At 45.6% G+C, this 18,676-nt stretch overlaps 1 protein-coding gene across 4 annotated transcripts in view; it reads right to left on the reverse strand.

The window, feature by feature from the left end:
* The window catches only part of LOC125465171 (contactin-associated protein-like 2), a 1,711,179-nt gene that overhangs the window by 733,980 nt on the left and 958,523 nt on the right, over positions 1-18,676 (reverse strand). For all 4 annotated transcript variants that reach the window (XM_048558395.2, XM_048558386.2, XM_059638055.1 and 1 more), the window contains exon 13: positions 3,277-3,477. In XM_048558395.2, the coding sequence (XP_048414352.1) occupies positions 3,277-3,477 (201 nt within the window). The remainder of the gene's footprint in view (positions 1-3,276; positions 3,478-18,676) is intronic.

Here is an 18,676-nt window from a genome sequence, read left to right on the forward strand (position 1 = left end):
TTTGCATCAGTATTCACCAAGGAAAAAGACATGGATGATGGCAAGATTTGGGAGGGCTATTTTGATATTCTAGGGCATGTCAATATTAAGAAGGAGGTGGTGTTGAGAGTCTTGAGAAACACAAAGGTAGATCAGTCCCCAGGGTCTGATGGGCTACTGAGGTAGGCAATGGACAAAATTGCTGGGGTCTTGACAGCGATCAGAGATCTTCATATCCTCTTAAACTACAGGTGAGATCTTAGAAAACAGAAGGATAGCCAATGTTGTTCCTTTGTTTAAGAAGGGCAAGTGTAATAATTCAGGAAATTATATGTTTTACATCAGAGGTAGGTAAATTACTGGAGAAGACTTGTAGGGACAGGATTTATTGACATTTGATTTATTAGGGACAGTCAGCATAGATTTAAGTGGCAGAGATCTTGTCTCATATATTTGATTGAGTTTTTTGAGGAAATGATGAAGATGATTGCTGAGGGTAGAGCAGTGCACGCTGTCTACATGGACTTTCCTAGGGCATTCAACAAGGTCCTTATGGTAGGCTGGTCCAGAAGATTTAATCATATGGGATCCATAGTGAGTAAGCAGGATATAGAATTAGCTGAGTCATGGAAGAGAGAGGGTAGTTGTGGAGAAGTACATTTCTGACTGGTAGCCTGTGACCAGTGATGTTCTGCGAGAATCAGTGCTGGGACCTCATGTTTGTAATATATATTTAATGATTTGGATGATAATGTAGGTAATCTGATTAGTATGTTTGTAGACAACAGAAAAATTGATAGAGTTGTGGATACTGAGAAAGATTGTCAAATGATATGGTGTGATATAGGTCAGTTGGACAGTTGGGTGGAGAAAATAGCATATGGAGTTTAATCCCAACAAGTGTGAGGTGATGCATTTGGGCGAGTCAAATGCAAAAAAAAATGCAGTTAATAGCAGGGCATTTTTACAGAAGGTTCTTGGAGTCCAAGTCCATAGGCTCCTGAATGTGGCAACACAGGTGGTGAATAAGGCATACAGCATGCTTGCCTTCATTGATAGGCGCATTCAGTATAAAAGTTGGCAAGACATGTTGCTGCTGTATAAACTTAGTTTGGCCACATTTGGAGTACTGTATGCTATTCTGGTCATCACTCTACAGGAAAGACTTGGAGGCTTTGCAGAGGGTATAAAATAGATTTACCAGGATGTTGTCTGGATTGGGGTTTATGAGTTATAAGAAGAGGTAGAGAAACTTGGATTCCTTTTGCTAGACCGTCAAAGGCCGAGGGGTGACCTGATAGAAAGAAGGAAAATTATGAGAAGCATGGACAGGTTGGGTAGTCAAGACTCCTTTTTTCCACCAGGATGGAAATGTCATATGCTAGGGGGCATGGGTTTAAGGTGACAGGGAGGAAAGTTTGAAGACAATGTACACAGAGGGTGGCTGGCACCAGGATAGGTGGTAGAGGTAGACAGGATAGCAGAGTTTAAGAGGCATTTGGACAGACACATGAACAGGCAAAGAATAGAGGGATATGGACCATATGCAGGAAGATGGGATTAGTTTGGAATGGCAACAGGGTTGGCATGAGCATAGTGGGTCGAACAGACTGTTCCTGTGCTGCACTTATTGATGTTTTTACATTTGTTTACTTTTATTTTGAAGCAGGAGGAACGGAAGTATCTCTTTGTCCACTTTTCCTGGAAGAATAACAATTCCAAATCTCCCACTTTCTGACTTATCTACCGCGTGAACCTCCGATGGCGCTACATGAGACTATTGTGCCCCCTGACATTGCAGCGGTGTGCAGGTGTGGACCAGTATTACAGGCACATTGCCCACACTCATGCAGTAGCACCATCAGGAACCCTTTTCCTGCTCTTGATTCAATAACATTGATAATACTTGTTATGGATCTGTTTACAGAAAGTAATTGGCTATGTTTTTATTTAAATTATGGTCAGCAGAACTAAGCATAAAACCTTTCACCTCAAGAAAATGACTGCCTTACCTTAATGCAACTTGAAAACTAATAGTTTTAAAGATAAACAACTACAGAATAATTAATACACGATACACATTTAAGAATGTATCACGTAAATGATACAAAACTACATTAGTAACACAATTGAGAATCTAATCTCTGCATGGGATAATTTCAGTGCATTTCTTCTGAATTAGTAGAATGTTCCGATTTTGTAGAAATTGTGGCTGTCTTAAACTAAAAACTGCAGTCATCAGAATCTGCTGTTGATAACCAGTGGTGGGTCTGAGGAAAACCATACGATCTTTCTATGTAAAAAAAAAGTAATTGTTGCATTCTATCATTTGAATACAGATCCTGTCACTTGATTCCAATGGATGAACTTTTTTTGGTGCAACTGGATAACAGAGAATACTTCCAGTATCCAGCTGCACCATTATTTTATATCAGAGCTTTAATTTCTTTTCTAATATACTCTTAGCCTGTAAGCCTAGATATACTGATTTTATCCCATTGTGTGATGTATAATTTCTAATATTCTTGTAGCTCTCATATCAGAACACATTTTCAGCATGTTCTACACCTTTGTATAAAAATTCCGTCTCAACATTGCTGTCAAAGTATGCTTTAGGAACAATACCTTCATATCAAATAACACATTTACTCAAACTAATTAAATGGTACAATTATAGCCACATTGTTTCTACTTATTTTGGCACTTTCTATCCCAGTACACAGCATCTATATGCACCATTATTAAAGCTTACACAACTTAAAATGCCAGCTTGGTGCAATAAAATACATTTGTAAAATACTGCATTAATTTACACTTTAGTTTCTAACAGTTGCTTCGGCTATAGCACATAGAAAGTTGTGCCCCCATGGCAGAAAAGGAAGAGATACATATGATATATCTGAGATAATAGCAATTACTTAAACAAACTCAACAGTAAATGGGAAGTACCATCCACTTCTGCTTTGCTTATCTAAATTAGAGCTGCAGATTTAGGAAGCCATCCAATTCAAATGGCATGAAATTACCCATTTGTTACTGTCTGTAATTTTTGGAACACAGTATGAGTTGACAGTCACTCCCCTTCTGCCAGATCTTTGCAAAGCTTCAAGATAATAGCGGACAGAACAAAATCGCATGCCGTCTGCATCACCAAATCATGTCTTGTCACCTCAGACAAAACCACATGCAATCACATAACTGGCAAAAGATTAACAATACCACAAAGAATCATTCAACCTGCATTTTTTCACTTATTTCACATTTGCAACTGCACCTATGCAAACATAACTGACCTACCTGGAGTGTTCAACAGTCGCGACATCCTGCAAGAGTATGACACATATTGTTCACAATACTCGGCACTTTTCGTAACAGCAGAGATCTGATTCAGTGAGGTGCTGTAATTCAGTTTCACCACAACAGGTTTCTCTAGAGTAGATCCAGAAATTGTTCTTTGCTGTGGCATGTCATGGTATAATGTCGTCCAGACTTTATCCTCTGTAAAAAATGAGGAAGTCATAATCATCAAATGTTTGTATCCCCTATTGCGTGGCATGACTATTAGCTTTGCTGCAAATTTACAGAGTCTACAGATATGCCAAAAAAGTATAAAGCCACAACAGGGTTAATATCCAACAGCATGGAGATGTTTATTAGGCAGTATCTTAGGAATGGACAGTCTGAAACCCTGGAAGGAAAGCACAAAGTTTGCGTTGGTTTTGCAGATACACCATGGGCCTTCCTTCAAAGTTATGTCAGATGAGTGGAAGAGGTCTCCAAGGATATTCACCCCATCAGCTCGTAAAGTATTCATTTACATTACTTGCAATAAAATAATTGAATATATCATTGGGAAACACCACCAAGGTCTCTTATTTCGACTCCCTGAAGCAAGGGAAGAAAACCCTACCATTTCACACAAATCCCCTTTCATTTTTATCATCATAGAGTCATCCAGTAACACAGCATGGACACGGGTCCTTCAGTCCAAACTGGCCCATACTGACCATGGTGCCCACTCAGCTCGTTCCAACTGCCCGCATTTGGACCATATCCCTCTGAACCCTTCCCATCCATGTACCTGTCTAAATGTTTTTTAAATGTTGCTACTGCGTCTGCCTCAACCACTTTCTCTGGCAGCCCACTCCATATTGTGTGAAGAAGTTGCCCCTCAGGTCCTTCTTAAATCTTCCCCCTCTCAACTTAAACCTATGTCCACTAATTTCCAATTCCCCATCCCTGGGAAAAAAAAAGTTTATATGCATTCATCCTATCTATGCCCTTCAAGATTTTATGTCCTATCCTGGGCAACCTCTGCCCATAACTCAGGCCTACTAGGCCTGGCAACATCCTCATTTATCTTCTTTGCATTCTTTCCAGTTTAATTATGACTTTCTCACAACAGGGTGCCCAAAACTGTGCACAATACTCCAAGTGCAGCCTCACCAATGACTGATACAACTGTAACAGCATGTCCCAACTCCTATACTCAATGCCTTGACTGATGAAGGCCAACATGCAGAATACCTTCTTGACTACCCTTTCTACCTGTAATGCTGCTTTCAATGAACAATATATTTGTACTCCTAGATCCCTCTGTTGCACAATACTCCTCAGGGCCTTACCGTTTGCTGTGTAAGTCTTACCTTGTGTTGACTTTCCAAAGTGCAACACCCCACACTTATCTGTAGTGAACTGTATTTGCCAATCCTCAGCCCACCTTCCCATCTGATCAAGATCCCTCTGTAATTTTTCATAACCTTCCTCATTATCAACGATACCTCCTAATTTTCCATCAGCCTAAGAGGTGGATTTTGTAAATTAATTTGTACTTTAATAAAAGAAAAGGAGAATAAAAGCAAATGGATAGCTAACTGCCAATAAGATCATGGCTGATCTGTTTGTTTTTTGAATTCTACATTCCCATCAACCCTGATAACTTTTGATTCCCTTGCTTAACACAAATGTATCTACATTGATTTTAAAATCATTCAATGATCTTATTTCCTCTACCTTCTGAGGCAGAGGGAACCAAAGTCACATATCAGTCTAAGAGGAAGACTACTAATTTTAAAATATCCACAAGAGGAAACATCCTTTCCTTGTCTCCTTGTTAAGCTCATTTGGGATCTTGTACAGTTCGTTCCACCTACCCCTCCCCCTTCTAAGCTCCAGTGGAAACAAACCCAGCCTGTCTAACCTACCCCCAAAAGACAAACCATTCCAGCTATCAATGTAGAAACCTCTGAACCATCTCCAATGCGTTACATCAAAATGATCGAGATCTTGCCTTAAACAAGGAGCTGACAACTGCACACAGTATTCAAGATGTGATCTTAGCAGGGTGTTGTGAGACTGAAACACAGCATCCTTACTTTTACATTTACTTCCTCTTGCAGTTAGTAACAGCGTCCCATTAGCCTTATTGATTATGTGCTATACCTGCATCCTAATCTTCCTTTTCTGACCAGTGCACTAGAACATCAAGATCTCTTTGCATCTAAGAATTCAGCAGTTATTTTTCTCTTTGAGTAATATCCTGCTTTTGTTTTGCCAAAGTGAACTTCTTATTTTGCCACATTATAATCCATCTGTTATACTTTTTCCCTACTCACTCAATGTATTCAAGGTTTTATGCGAACGAACTTACCAGCTCGGCGAGCAAGTCAACAACCACATCACTCAATGTATCTATATGCATCTGAAAACTCCCTACGTCCTCTTCACAATATTCTTTTCTGTTCTCTGCATCATATGTGAATTTAGTTACCAGGCTTTCATATCTCTCATGCAGTCTTTGAGACAAATTGTAAACTTTTGAGATGAAGTTTGGTGCAGGAACCAAGGCTATGCCATGGCTAAATGGCATGGTTGACACAAGGTTAGGTCCAGTGATGTATAAAGTTTGGGTAGGGGAAACAGTCCTGAACAAGCATGCGGACAATATGAAAGCTGTAAACTCGCACATGGTGTGGGAGCAAAACATGCCCAGCTCCTCATCTACCTTTCCAACTGTTCCAGATCCCAGAGGTTCTCCCTCTTCATTAAGCGTTAAAGATACCTCAGGATCTGAGATGGACATGGCAGATGTCACCGCCTCATGCCTTTGCTATTGAAGAAGAGAATGAATTTCTTCTGAGCCTTCCCAGGCACAAGAGGCAAGCTACTCTGTGTTACAGATGGTCAGTGTCGGGGCAGAGTTAGAAGAACCTGACCTAGCACTAAAATGCTTCAGGATGAGCTACATAAAAAAGGAACCATTTTATGTCCTCAGACTCAGAGGGGGAGGTATATAACAATTGTAGCAATGTAAGCCGGGTGGACCTCATAGAATAGGAGCTCCCTAACTGGGGCTGTTAATTGGATGTAAGAAGGTTTTGCCCAGGGTCATCCAGGATGTCACTAAAGTGGGGCACAAATGCTGTTGCTGTTGCTGCTCTTTGAGTTCCTCAACTGCATTTCACATAACCAACAGGCAATTGTCACGATTTGTATTTAATTTCTTTCCAAGCAAAACCAAGAGGTTTCAAAGGACCTGAGAAACCCACAAAGTGTCTATTTAAAACCAGAATCCATGACTGAATCTGCAGTTAATTGGCCATGACGTATAGGAAATAGTTTCAAAATTTTCAGATCATTCAAAATGTTGAAGCACTTTCTAAACTGTGGGGAGGATAGTGTAGAACATCAAAAAGACATTGCCAAATTGTTTGGAGCCAGAGAAGTTCAAGAAGTATGAGGTGGTACATTTGGCAGAAAGGAATAAATTAGAGGTGAACTCTCCCCAATTTGGTTTGGCACAAGCAATAATGATAAAGGTGGGAAAATATGAAGAGAATGCAAAAGTAAGGATCTTGACTGTGAGCACATTTTTGTGTTTCCCCCAAAGATTTAACTGGTGGCATCAGAATCTTACTATTAAGTGGTGACTGCCATATTTCTATCTTTTTACATCTTACTGAAGCTGTAACTTACTTTATTTACATATCGCGTTAAATCCTACTTTCCTTCCCCAAGAAACAAGATGATGTAAATTTCTGACATGCAAATCAGGGTGAGCACTTGGTGACTACACCTGACTGAATGTTGTATTGTTCCAATATACCTTCTAGATAGAAGTGATTGTGGATACGAAAGGCACTTTCCAAGGCGCCTCAGTGCATTTCTGTACTCCTGTTGCTGTGGAATCTTTTGGTCTGCAGGGGTGACATAATGAGACAAAGGGAGTTCGGTGGCAGTGAATAGAAGAGCAGTTCATAGTGAAGTGGGATAGGAGACATGGTGAGGTGCCCCATGCAAGTGAATAGGAAGTGCAGAAAGGGTTACCAGTTTGAGAGGATGAGATGGGTGAGAGCCATTGAGCAGACATTATCCAAGCAATAGTTCAAGCCCATGAAGGTTAGTGAGAAACGCATGCAATGGCTGAGTTAGAGCGTGTGGTGGCCCTGTGAGTGTGTGGTAGCAGAGAGAGGATGGTGGCAAGTTTATCTTTCAGAGTACAGAAGATCAATTACACTCTTCCTGCAGTTTTGAATGATCCTTTTCATATGGGATACAGCTCTGATCTGGGCTGTCATTTGGTCTGGTCGAATAACGCCGATGCAATCTGCAGGAAAAATGCCTGTCTGTCACCCTCATTCACAAAGGCCAACAGAACCATGTCCATGAGGCTGGGCATGAGCTTTCCCTTCCGCTTGGCTAATACTTGACGATAATGATTGAGCACTGCACTGTTAGGGCTGGTACCTCACTTACCTCTTTGAAGTGGTGTTCAGCTGGGCTGTATACCTGCTGCTAAGGGTGGGATTACTAGAAGGTCATTTCCAACTCTCCAGCCTCAGGATTCCCGAGAAAAGGCCCAAGAACCCGAAAAGAAACATAATGAGCTGCCAGCAGAAGTGGTTGAGGTGGGTACACTAACAACATTTAAAAGGCATTTGGATAAATACATGGATAGGAAAGGTGAAGGAGGATATGGGCCAAACGCTGGGAAATGGTATTAGTGTGGGTGGACATTTTGGTTGGCATGGCTCAGTTTGGGCCAAAGGGCTTGTCTCCGTGCCGGGGAACTCTATGAATTAATGACTCTATATATAATTAAACATAGAAGCTAGGAACAGAGCTTGGCCATTTTGCCTTTTGAGGCTATTACACAATTCAGTATGATCATGGCTGATCCTTTATCTCTCATGCCATGTTCCTACTTTCTCCCTGTACTTCTCAAAGCCTTTTATATCTAAAAACATATCAATATCTTGCTTGAATATACTCAGTGACTTGACCTCCACAGTCTTCTATAAAAGTTAACAAACCATTCAATGAAGAATTCTTTCCAGAGATAGTAGGAACTGCAGATGCTGGAGAATCCGAGACAACAAAGTGTAGAGCTGGGTGAACACAGCAAGCCAAGCAGTATCAGAGGAGCAGGAAGGCTGACGTTTCGGGTCTGGATGGTCTAGGCCTGAAACGTCTGCCTTCTTGCTCCTCTGATGATGCTTGGCCTGCTGTGTATATTAGTAAAGAAATCTTTCCTCATTTCAGTCCTTAATGGCGTCCTATTTCTGTATCCTGAGACTGTGATCCCTGTTACCAAATGAGGGAAAACGTTATTCCTGCAACTAGTCTGTTCAGCTCTGTTAGAATTTTATATATATAGAATTTGATATACTTCAATCAGATTTCCTCTTGTCCTTTTAAAATCATGAATACAGGCCAAGTTGAACCTATCTCTCCCCAAACAACAGTCCTGTCAGCCTCAGTATCAGCCTAGTGAACCTTTGCTGCATGCTCCCTTTGACAATTATATCCTATATTAAGTAGAGAGACCAAAACAGTACACAGTGCTCCAGGTGTGGCCTCATCAAGGCCATATGTAACTGCAATAAGACATCCCTACTACTGAACTCAACTTCTCTTGCCCTGAAGACAGGATGGCACAGTGGCTCAGTGGTTAGCACTGCTGCCTCACGCTGCCAGGGTCCTAGGTTCAATCCCAGCCTTGGGAAACTGTCTGTGTGGAGTTTCCTACCACAGTCCAAAAATGTGCAGGTTAGGTGCAATTGCCATGCTAAATTAACTATAAGGATGTGTAGATCAGGTGGGTAGGAGGAGGCTGAGTCTGGGTGGGATGCTCTGTTGGGCCAAAGGGTCTGTTTTCACACTGTAGGGATTTTATTTTAACAAAAAGACGACAAGAGCAGGTCAGAAGCTAGGAATACAGTGGCAAGTAATTCACCTCCTGACTCCTCAAAATCTGTCCAAAAGGAGCTAGTCAGGATTGTGATGGAATACTTCCCACTTGCCTGGATGAGTATAGTTCCCAGCCACATTCAAGAAGTGTTCCACCATCCAGGATGAAGCAGCCCACTTGACTGGCATTACATCCACAAGCATTCACTCCCTCCACCAGCAACACTCAGTAGCAGCAGTGTGCACAATATACAAGATGCACTATAGAAATTCACCAAAGATCCTCACACAGCACCTTCCAAACCCACAACCACTTCCGTCTAGAAGGACAAAGGCAGCGGACATATGGGAACTCCAACACCTCCGAGTTGCCCTCTATGTCACTCACCGTCTGACTTGAAAATACATCGTCGTTCCTCAACTACCATTGGGTCAAAATCCTGAAATTACCTTTCTAATGGCATTGTGAGCCAACCCACAGCAGGTGGGCTGCAGCAGTTCAAGAAGGCAGCTGACCACCACTTTGTCAAGGGCAGCTAGGGATGGGCAAGCAATGCTGGCCAGCCAGCGACGCCCATGTCCCATAAGTGAATAGAAAAAATAATGTACCATTTGCCTTCCTAATTGCTGGTTGCACTTACCTGTCTACTTTCATTGATTGATGTACAATGGCACACAGATCCCTTGTGTTCACAATCTTCCCAATTAAATACATCACCATTTAAATAATACTCTGCTTTTCTGTTCTTCGTACTCCATTTTGAGCCATGTTTTACTGCATCTGTCCTGTGTTTGCCCAGTCACTCAACTTGTCCACATTGCTTTGAAGTCTCCTTGCATCATCCTCACAACTCAGAATCCCAGCTAGTTTTGTGTCATCAGCAAACTTGGAAATGCTGCATTTGGCTCCTTTAACCAGGTGATTTGAATATATCATGAATAACTGGGGGCCAAACATTGATCACTACTGTATCCCATCCAGAAAAAAGACCCAAATATTCTGCTTCTAGTTTCTAGTCTGCCAATCAATTAACAACGTGAGACAATTTGGCCACTAACCTCTTATATTTTAGATTAGCTTAGATTCCCTACAGTGTGGAAACAGACCCTTCGGCCCAACAAGTCCACACCGCCCCTTGAAGCATACCACCCAGACCAATCCCCCTATAACTCACACACCCCTGAACACTATGGGCAATTCCAGACTTTTAACCTCCATCCTTCACAAAATAATCCACCTCGCCTGCACATCTTTGGACTGTGGGAGGAAACCGGAGCACCCAGAGGAAACCCACGCAAACACAGTGAGAACGTGCAAACTCCACACAGACAGTCGCCCGAGGCTGGAATCAAACCCGGGTCCCTGACGCTGTGAGGCTGCAGTGCTAACCACTGAGCCACCATGCCGCCCCTTTACATGGGGCCTTATCAAAAGTATTCTGAAAATTCAAGAATAATTAATGATCTGAAGAGTGGAAAACTATGCAAGATAAGCCATTCTAAATGGATGGAGGACCGAATGCCAAGAATCTCACTTGACAAAATAATTTGACAGAAAATGGGAAAGTTCTGCTGTAAAACTAAAGGGTAGCACATTAAAGAGTGTGCAGGAGCAGTGAAAACTAGCATACATACATTAGTCATTAAAAGGGGAAGGAAAGGCGAAGAGAGCATTGAAAACATTCTGTATATTAGGGTTACTAGTAGGGGCACTGTGTACAAATGCAAGGGAGTTATGCTGAACTTGGATTAGACCTCAGCTGTAGTGTTGCCTTTGTTTACCGTTCTGGGTGGCATACTTAGGGAAGATTGTGAAGGTATTGCAAAAATAAAGTGCAAAAGTAGTTTCCAAGTATGGTTCAAGGGGTTAAAAAATGTCACTTATGAAGATATATTGGAGAAATTGGGGCTATTTTTCACAGAGAGCAGAATACTAAGAGGTGATTGGATATTTTTTCAAAATTACAAAAGGTCCGGACAGACAAATTGGGAGAAACTGCCACAATTCATAAAAGAATCAAAGATAACAGTACACAAATTAAAAGAAATTTGGTAAAGAACAAGCAGCAGGTGCATAGGGTTTTTATTGCACAGTCTGGGAGAGTGGTGAGGTGAAGTAAGGTTCATTCAAGACATTCAAGAGTGCAGTAGATGGTAATATGAAGAGAAGCAATGTCCAGGGAGACAGGGAAATTGCAGGAGAATGGGGTTATTTCTTGCTCTCATTCATAGAGCACGTGCAGTCACGATATACTGATTGGCTTCCTTTTATACCATAACAAACTGGTGTTTCTGTGGTACTCTGTGTTTTATTCCAAATTAAATCTCAAACTCACCAGTTAAATATGGCTGTGCCACAAGCCTAGGAATGCACTCTGGATAAATATGGCAGTTATCAAACTCCTGTCAAGTTCATGCCATGTCGGTAATTTTTGCCTAACAGCAATTCTTCCCACCAGCATGCCTCCAGAAACTACTGTCTGAGACTTAAGCACTCTGCTTGCAACTTTGGTGCTGTATTTGATCTTGAATTGAGCTTCCAACCATATACTTACTTCATGATAATAAAATGTGAGGCTGGATGAACACAGCAGACCAAGCAGCATCTCAGGAGCACAAAAACTGACGTTTCGGGCCTAGACCCTTCATCAGAGAGGGGGATGGGGAGAGGGAACTTGAATAAATAGGGAGAGAGGGGGAGGCGGACCGAAGATGGAGAGAAAAGAAGATAGGTGGAGAGAGTATAGGTGGGGAGGTAGGGAGGGGATAGGTCAGTCCAGGGAAGACAGACAGGTCAGGGAGGTGGGATGAGGTTAGTAGGTAGATGGGGGTGCGGCTTGGGGTGGGAGGAAGGGATGGGTGAGAGGAAGAACCGGTTAGGGAGGCAGAGACAGGTTGGACTGGTTTTGGGATGCAGTGGGTGGGGGGTAAGAGCTGGGCTGGTTGTGTGGTGCAGTGGGGGGAGGGAACGAACTGGGCTGGTTTAGGGATACAGTAGGGGAAGGGGAGATTTTGAATCTGGTGAAGTCCACATTGATACCATTAGGCTGCAGGGTTCCCAGGCGGAATATGAGTTGCTGTTCCTGCAAACTTCGGGTGGCATCATTGTGGCACTGCAGGAGGCCCATGACGGACATGTCATCTAGAGAATGGGAGGGGGAGTGGAAATGGTTTGCGACTGGGAGGTGCAGTTGTTTGTTGCGAACTGAGCGGAGGTGTTCTGCAAAGCGGCCTCCAAGCTTCCGCTTGGTTTCCCCAATATAGAGGAAGCCACACCGGGTACAGTGGATGCAGTATACCACATTGGCAGATGTGCAGGTGAACTTCTACTTAATGTGGAATGTCATCTTGGGGCCTGGGATAGGGGTGAGGGAGGAGGTGTGGGGGCAAGTGTAGCATTTCCTGCGGTTGCAGGGGAAGGTGCCGGGTGTGGTGGGGTTGGAGGGCAGTGTGGAGCGAACAAGGGAGTCATGGAGAGAGTGGTCTCTCCGGAAAGCAGACAGGGGTGGGGATGGAAAAATGTCTTGGGTGGTGGGGTCGGATTGGAAATGGCGGAAGTGTCGGAGGATGATGCGTTGTATCTGGAGGTTGGTAGGGTGGTGTGTGAGAATGAGGGGGATCCTCTTTGGGCGGTTGTGGGGGGCACGGGGTGTGAGGGATGTGTTGCGGGAAATACGGGAGACGTGGTCAAGGGCATTCTCGATCACTGTGGGGGGAAAGTTGCGGTCCTTGAAGAACTTGGACATCTGGGATGTGCGGGAGTGGAATGTCTCATCCTGGGAGCAGATGCGGCGGAGGCAGAGGAATTGGGAATAGGGGATGGAATTTTTGCAGGATGTTGGGTGGGAGGAGGTGTATTCTAGGTAGCTGTGGGAGTCGGTGGGCTTGAAATGGACATCAGTTACAAGCTGGTTGCCTGAGATGGAGACTGAGAGGTCCAGGAAGGTGAGGGATGTGCTGGGGATGGCCCAGTGAACTGAAGGGTGGGGTGGAAGGTGTTTATTCCAGTTCCCTCTCCCCATCCCCCTATCTGATGAAGGGTCTAGGCCCGAAACGTCAGCTTTTGTGCTCCTGAGATGCTGCTTGGCCTGCTGTGTTCATCCAGCCTCACATTTTATTATCTTGGAATTCTCCAGCATCTGCAGTTCCCATTATCTCTGATACTATTTTAACCTCACTGCGAAGCCTCTTCCAGGGATGCCTAACCTGATGAAGTTACCCTCCTCCCTCCAGACCAACCTCGGGGAATCTCTCTCCCATTGCATCTCTCTTGTAATGTCTTCGGCCTTGAAACTGCTCGACCATGTCCTGAAGCAAACCAGGTACCACAGCCACATCACCTTAATCAGCACCTGCCTACGGAACCAGATCATCCCCAAGGGACTACAGTCTACATTTCAGCCTTCCCAATTTGGCCCCAACCGTGACCACCTCTACACCCAGAATATTCAGACCCTTCAGAAGCGTTTCTCCCTGCGAGTCCTGAAACAGACACTCGCAGCCATGCGCTGGCACCTCCACACACTGCAATCCAGCCTGCCCCAGCTCAGAGCCTCCCTCTCCCAGACCTGCAAAGGACCCCTGCTGTTTTTTATCCTCCGCAGGATCCACAGACTGAACACCCAGTTTCACTCAGCTTTACTGGACACCAAAAATCGTAAGTACAACCAACTCACGGGCCCCTGCCACCCACAAGAGGATTCCTGCGCCTCCCAAATCCCGAGTCTGTCCCTGCCCCTCCCCCACCATGCACCCGCTGCCATTGACCATGAGGACACCGCCGGAGACCCCACCGATGACGTCACATCCGCCTCCGCCGGCCACAGAACTTCCGGAACCGCTGCTGCAGTCACCACCTCCACGTCCAGGTACAACACCCCACACACCACCCTCACCGCAGCTGCTGCCGCCCACCCCGATCCTCCAACCGCCGACGGAACCCCGCCCACGGCCGACGGAACCCCGCCCACGGCCGACGCCGACGGAACCCCACCCACGGCCGACGCCGACGGAACCCTGCCCACGGCCGACGACGTCATCGCTCCGCCCACAACCTCCACTGCCAGCAACCCCAGAGAAGACAGTCACACTGAACCCTGTCGCATCTTCACCATCCCCCCAGACCTCCCACTGACTGAGGACGAACGGTCAATACTCAGGAAGGGGCTCACCTTTGTCTCCCTACAACCACACATCAACGAATACCAGTCACGGTTGGACATAGAGTAGTTTTTCCGCCGTCTTCGCCTCCATGCCTACTTCTTCAACTGGGAACCTAACCCTCCCTCCACTGACCCCTTCACCCGCTTCCAACACAAGTCCTCCTCCTGGACACCACCCCCAGGCCTCCTACCCTCCCTTGACCTCTTTATCTCCAACTGCCATCGAGACATTAACCGCCTCAACCTCTCCACCTGTCTCACCCACTCCAACCTCTCCCCCGCAGAACGGGCAGCCCTCCGCTCCCTCCGTTCCAACCCCCACCTCACCATCAAACCCGCAGACAAGGGTGGCGCAGTGGTAGTATGGCGCACTGACCTCTACATCGCCGAGGCCAGACACCAACTCTCCGACACCACCTCCTACCGCCCCCTCGTTCATGACCCCACACCTGAGCACGAAACCATCATCTCCAACACCATTCATGACCTCATCACCTCAGGGGACCTCCCACCCACAGCCTCCAACCTCATTGTTCCCCAACCCTGCACGGCCCGTTTCTATCTCCTTCCCAAAATCCACAAACCTGCCTGCCCCGGTCGACCCATCGTCTCAGCCTGCTCCTGCCCCACCAAACTCATCTCCACCTATCTGGACTCCATTTTCTCCCCTTTGGTCCAGGAATTCCCCACCTACGTCCGTGACACCACCCACGCCCTCCAACTCCTCCAGGACTTCCAATTCCCTGGCCCCCAACACCTCATCTTCACCATGGACGTCCAGTCCCTATACACCTGCATTCCGCATGCAGATGGCCTCAAGGCCCTCCGCTTCTTCCTGTCCCGCAGGCCCAACCAGTCCCCCTCCACCGACACCCTCATCCGCCTAGCTGAACTTGTCCTCACCCTCAACAACTTCGCTTTTGACTCCTCCCACTTCCTACAGACTAAGGGGGTGGCCATGGGCACCCTCATCGGCCCCAGCTATGCCTGCCTCTTTGTAGGTTACGTGGAACAGTCCCTATTCCGCACCTACACAGGCCCCAAACCCCACCTCTTCCTCCGGTGCATTGATGACTGTATCGGCGCCGCCTCTTGTTCCCCAGAGGAGCTCGAACAGTTCATCCACTTCACCAACACCTTCCACCCCAACCTTCAGTTCACCTGGGCCATCTCCAGCACATCCCTCACCTTCCTGGACCTCTCAGTCTCCATCTCAGGCAACCGCCTTGTAACTGATGTCCATTTCAAGCCCACCGACTCCCACAGCTACCTAGAATACACCTCCTCCCACCCAACATCCTGCAAAAATTCCATCCCCTATTCCCAATTCCTCCGCCTCCGCCGCATCTGCTCCCAGGATGAGACATTCCACTCCCGCACATCCCAAATGTCCAAGTTCTTCAAGGACCGCAACTTTCCCCCCACAGTGATCGAGAACGCCCTTGACCGCGTCTCCCGTATTTCCCGCAACACATCCCTCACACCCCGCCCCCCCCCACAACCCCCCAAAGAGGATCCCCCTCATTCTCACACACCACCCTACCAACCTCCGGATACAACGCATCATCCTCTGACACTTCCGCCATTTACAATCCGACCCCACCACCCAAGACATTTTTCCATCCCCACCCCTGTCTGCTTTCCGGAGAGACCACTCTCTCCGTGACTCCCTTGTTCGCTCCACACTGCCCTCCAACCCCATCACACCTGGCACCTTCCCCTGCAACCGCAGGAAATGCTACACTTGCCCCCACACCTCCTCCCTCACCCCTATCCCAGGCCCCAAGATGACATTCCACATTAAGCAGAAGTTCACCTGCACATCTGCCAATGTGGTATACTGCATCCACTGTACCCGGTGTGGCTTCCTCTACATTGGGGAAACCAAGCGGAGGCTTGGAGACCGCTTTGCAGAACACCTCCGCTCAGTTCGCAACAAACAACTGCACCTCCCAGTCGCAAACCATTTCCACTCCCCCTCCCATTCTCTAGATGACATGTCCGTCATGGGCCTCCTGCAGTGCCACAATGATGCCACCCGAAGGTTGCAGGAACAGCAACTCATATTCCGCCTGGGAACCCTGCAGCCATATGGTATCAATGTGGACTTCACCAGATTCAAAATCTCCCCTTCCCCTACCGCATCCCTAAACCAGCCCAGTTCGTCCCCTCCCCCCACTGCACCACACAACCAGCCCAGCTCTTACCCCCCACCCACTGCATCCCAAAACCAGTCCAACCTGTCTCTGCCTCCCTAACCGGTTCTTCCTCTCACCCATCCCTTCCTCCCACCCCAAGCCGCACCCCCATCTACCTACTAACGTCATCCCACCTCCCTGACCTGTCCGTCTTCCCTGGACTGACCTATCCCCTCCCTACCTCCCCACCTATACTCTCTCCACCTATCTTCTTTACTCTCCATCTTCGGTCCGCCTCCCCCTCTCTCCCTATTTATTCAATTTCCCTCTCCCCATCCCCCTCTCTGATGAAGGGTCTAGGCCCGAAACGTCAGCTTTTGTGCTCCTGAGATGCTGCTTGGCCTGCTGTGTTCATCCAGCCTCACATTTTATTATCTTGGAATTCTCCAGCATCTGCAGTTCCCATTATCTCTCATATACTTACTTCATTACTCCTTTGTAACATCATGATTGCCTCAGTGCATCTGTTCATAAAATTCTCAGTCATGTTTTTGTTACCTCCAGATTCTACCATTCCAAAAAAATTCCTGGCCAGGCTTTTAACGTCCACCCTTCACAAACATTTGAAAATTCAAGTTTTGCAACCGAGTCATCAATCACACTGAATTCAAATTGCTCTGGGCTTGCAGATTTACAGTGCCTCTCGGTTAAGCAATACCTACACTTTTGTTTCCAAATTCCTCCATGGCTTCACTCAGCTGTAATTTCATTCTGTCCTAAAACCTTCCAAGATTATCTGTTTTGGCCTCTTGCACATTACTGATCTAATTGCTCCACTATTGGGAGCCTTGACTTCAGCTGGCAAAGGACTTAGTACCCAAATTCACTCCCAAAATCTATCAGCCTCTTGAAATCACTTTTCTCCTTTGATGCTCCTTAAGACCTTCCTCTTTTACGAAGCTATTTGTCACCTGCCCTGATATTGACTTGGTTTGGTGTTCAAATTTGTATGATAATGCTTTGACAATGATGCTATGGGTGCTTTGTTATACTAAATATGCCATATAAATGCAAGCTGCTGTTGGTTGCCTTTTAATATATTTTGCATTTATGATTTTATTCATCCAACTATCTATAACCTCCTTGAGTACTACAATCCTCATCCAAACTCTCCATTTTAATTCACAGTGGCTAGCCCTGCTACCTCAAAGTGCTAGGGACCACCATTGGGCGACTGTCTGTGCACATTCTCTCCGTGTCTATGTGGGTTTCCTTTGGGTGCTCCAGTTTCTCGCCACAGTCCAAAGTTGTGCAGGTTAGGATTGGCCATGCTGAAATTATCGGTTGTGTTCAGGGGTGAGTAGGTTAGGTGAATTAGCCATGTAAATATGGGGTTATGGGATATGTTGGCAGGGTTGCTGAGTCTGGATGGAATGCAGTTCAGACGGTCAGTGCAGACTCTATGGACTGAATGGTCTCCCTTCCATACTGTAGGAATTCTATGGATCTATTAATGGCTTGTAGTTTCGGTAAGGGGTGGGGTATTGGGTGAGGTGGTGCACAGTAGTAGTAAATTATTTGTACTACTAATTTGGAACTCGAGGCTAATGTTCTGAGACATGGGATCATATTCCACCACAGCAGGTCAGGAAATTTGAAGTCAATAAGAATCTGGAATGAACAAAGGTAATTGGTAAACGTCACCCACTAACGACTATTATAACAGAGAAATAGGTTCATTAATGTTTTTTCAGGAGGAAATCTGCCACTCTTACTTGGCCTGTACTTAACTCCAGGTCCATAGTAATGTGATTGATTCTTAACGGCCTTCTGGGCAACAAATGCTGACCTGCCTGTGATATTCACATCCCATAACTGGTAGCCACACTTTCAGACATTTAGGGTCTATTCATTTGAAACCCCTTTCTAAACTCGTCCACTTTCCATCTTCTCACCTTTTTGAAGAACTTTACTGAAATTTACCTCTTCAAGTGTTTAGTCATTCCACAAACTTCTTCTCTCTTGGTAATGGTTTCCTATGACTTTGCGAAGCAACTTGAACATTTAGTGCTATATTAAGTCCCATTTATGCAGACCTCAGTCATCACTAATCATAACATAATGTACTTTTTTCCCCCTCACACCATAAGCCTTAAATCTAGAAGTGTGGTTTTAGTATGGTTTTAGAAAATCAACTAAAATACTCCA

Source organism: Stegostoma tigrinum, chromosome 2 (assembly GCF_030684315.1).
Source record: "Stegostoma tigrinum isolate sSteTig4 chromosome 2, sSteTig4.hap1, whole genome shotgun sequence".
In the NCBI taxonomy this organism is placed as follows: Eukaryota; Metazoa; Chordata; class Chondrichthyes; order Orectolobiformes; family Stegostomatidae; genus Stegostoma; species Stegostoma tigrinum.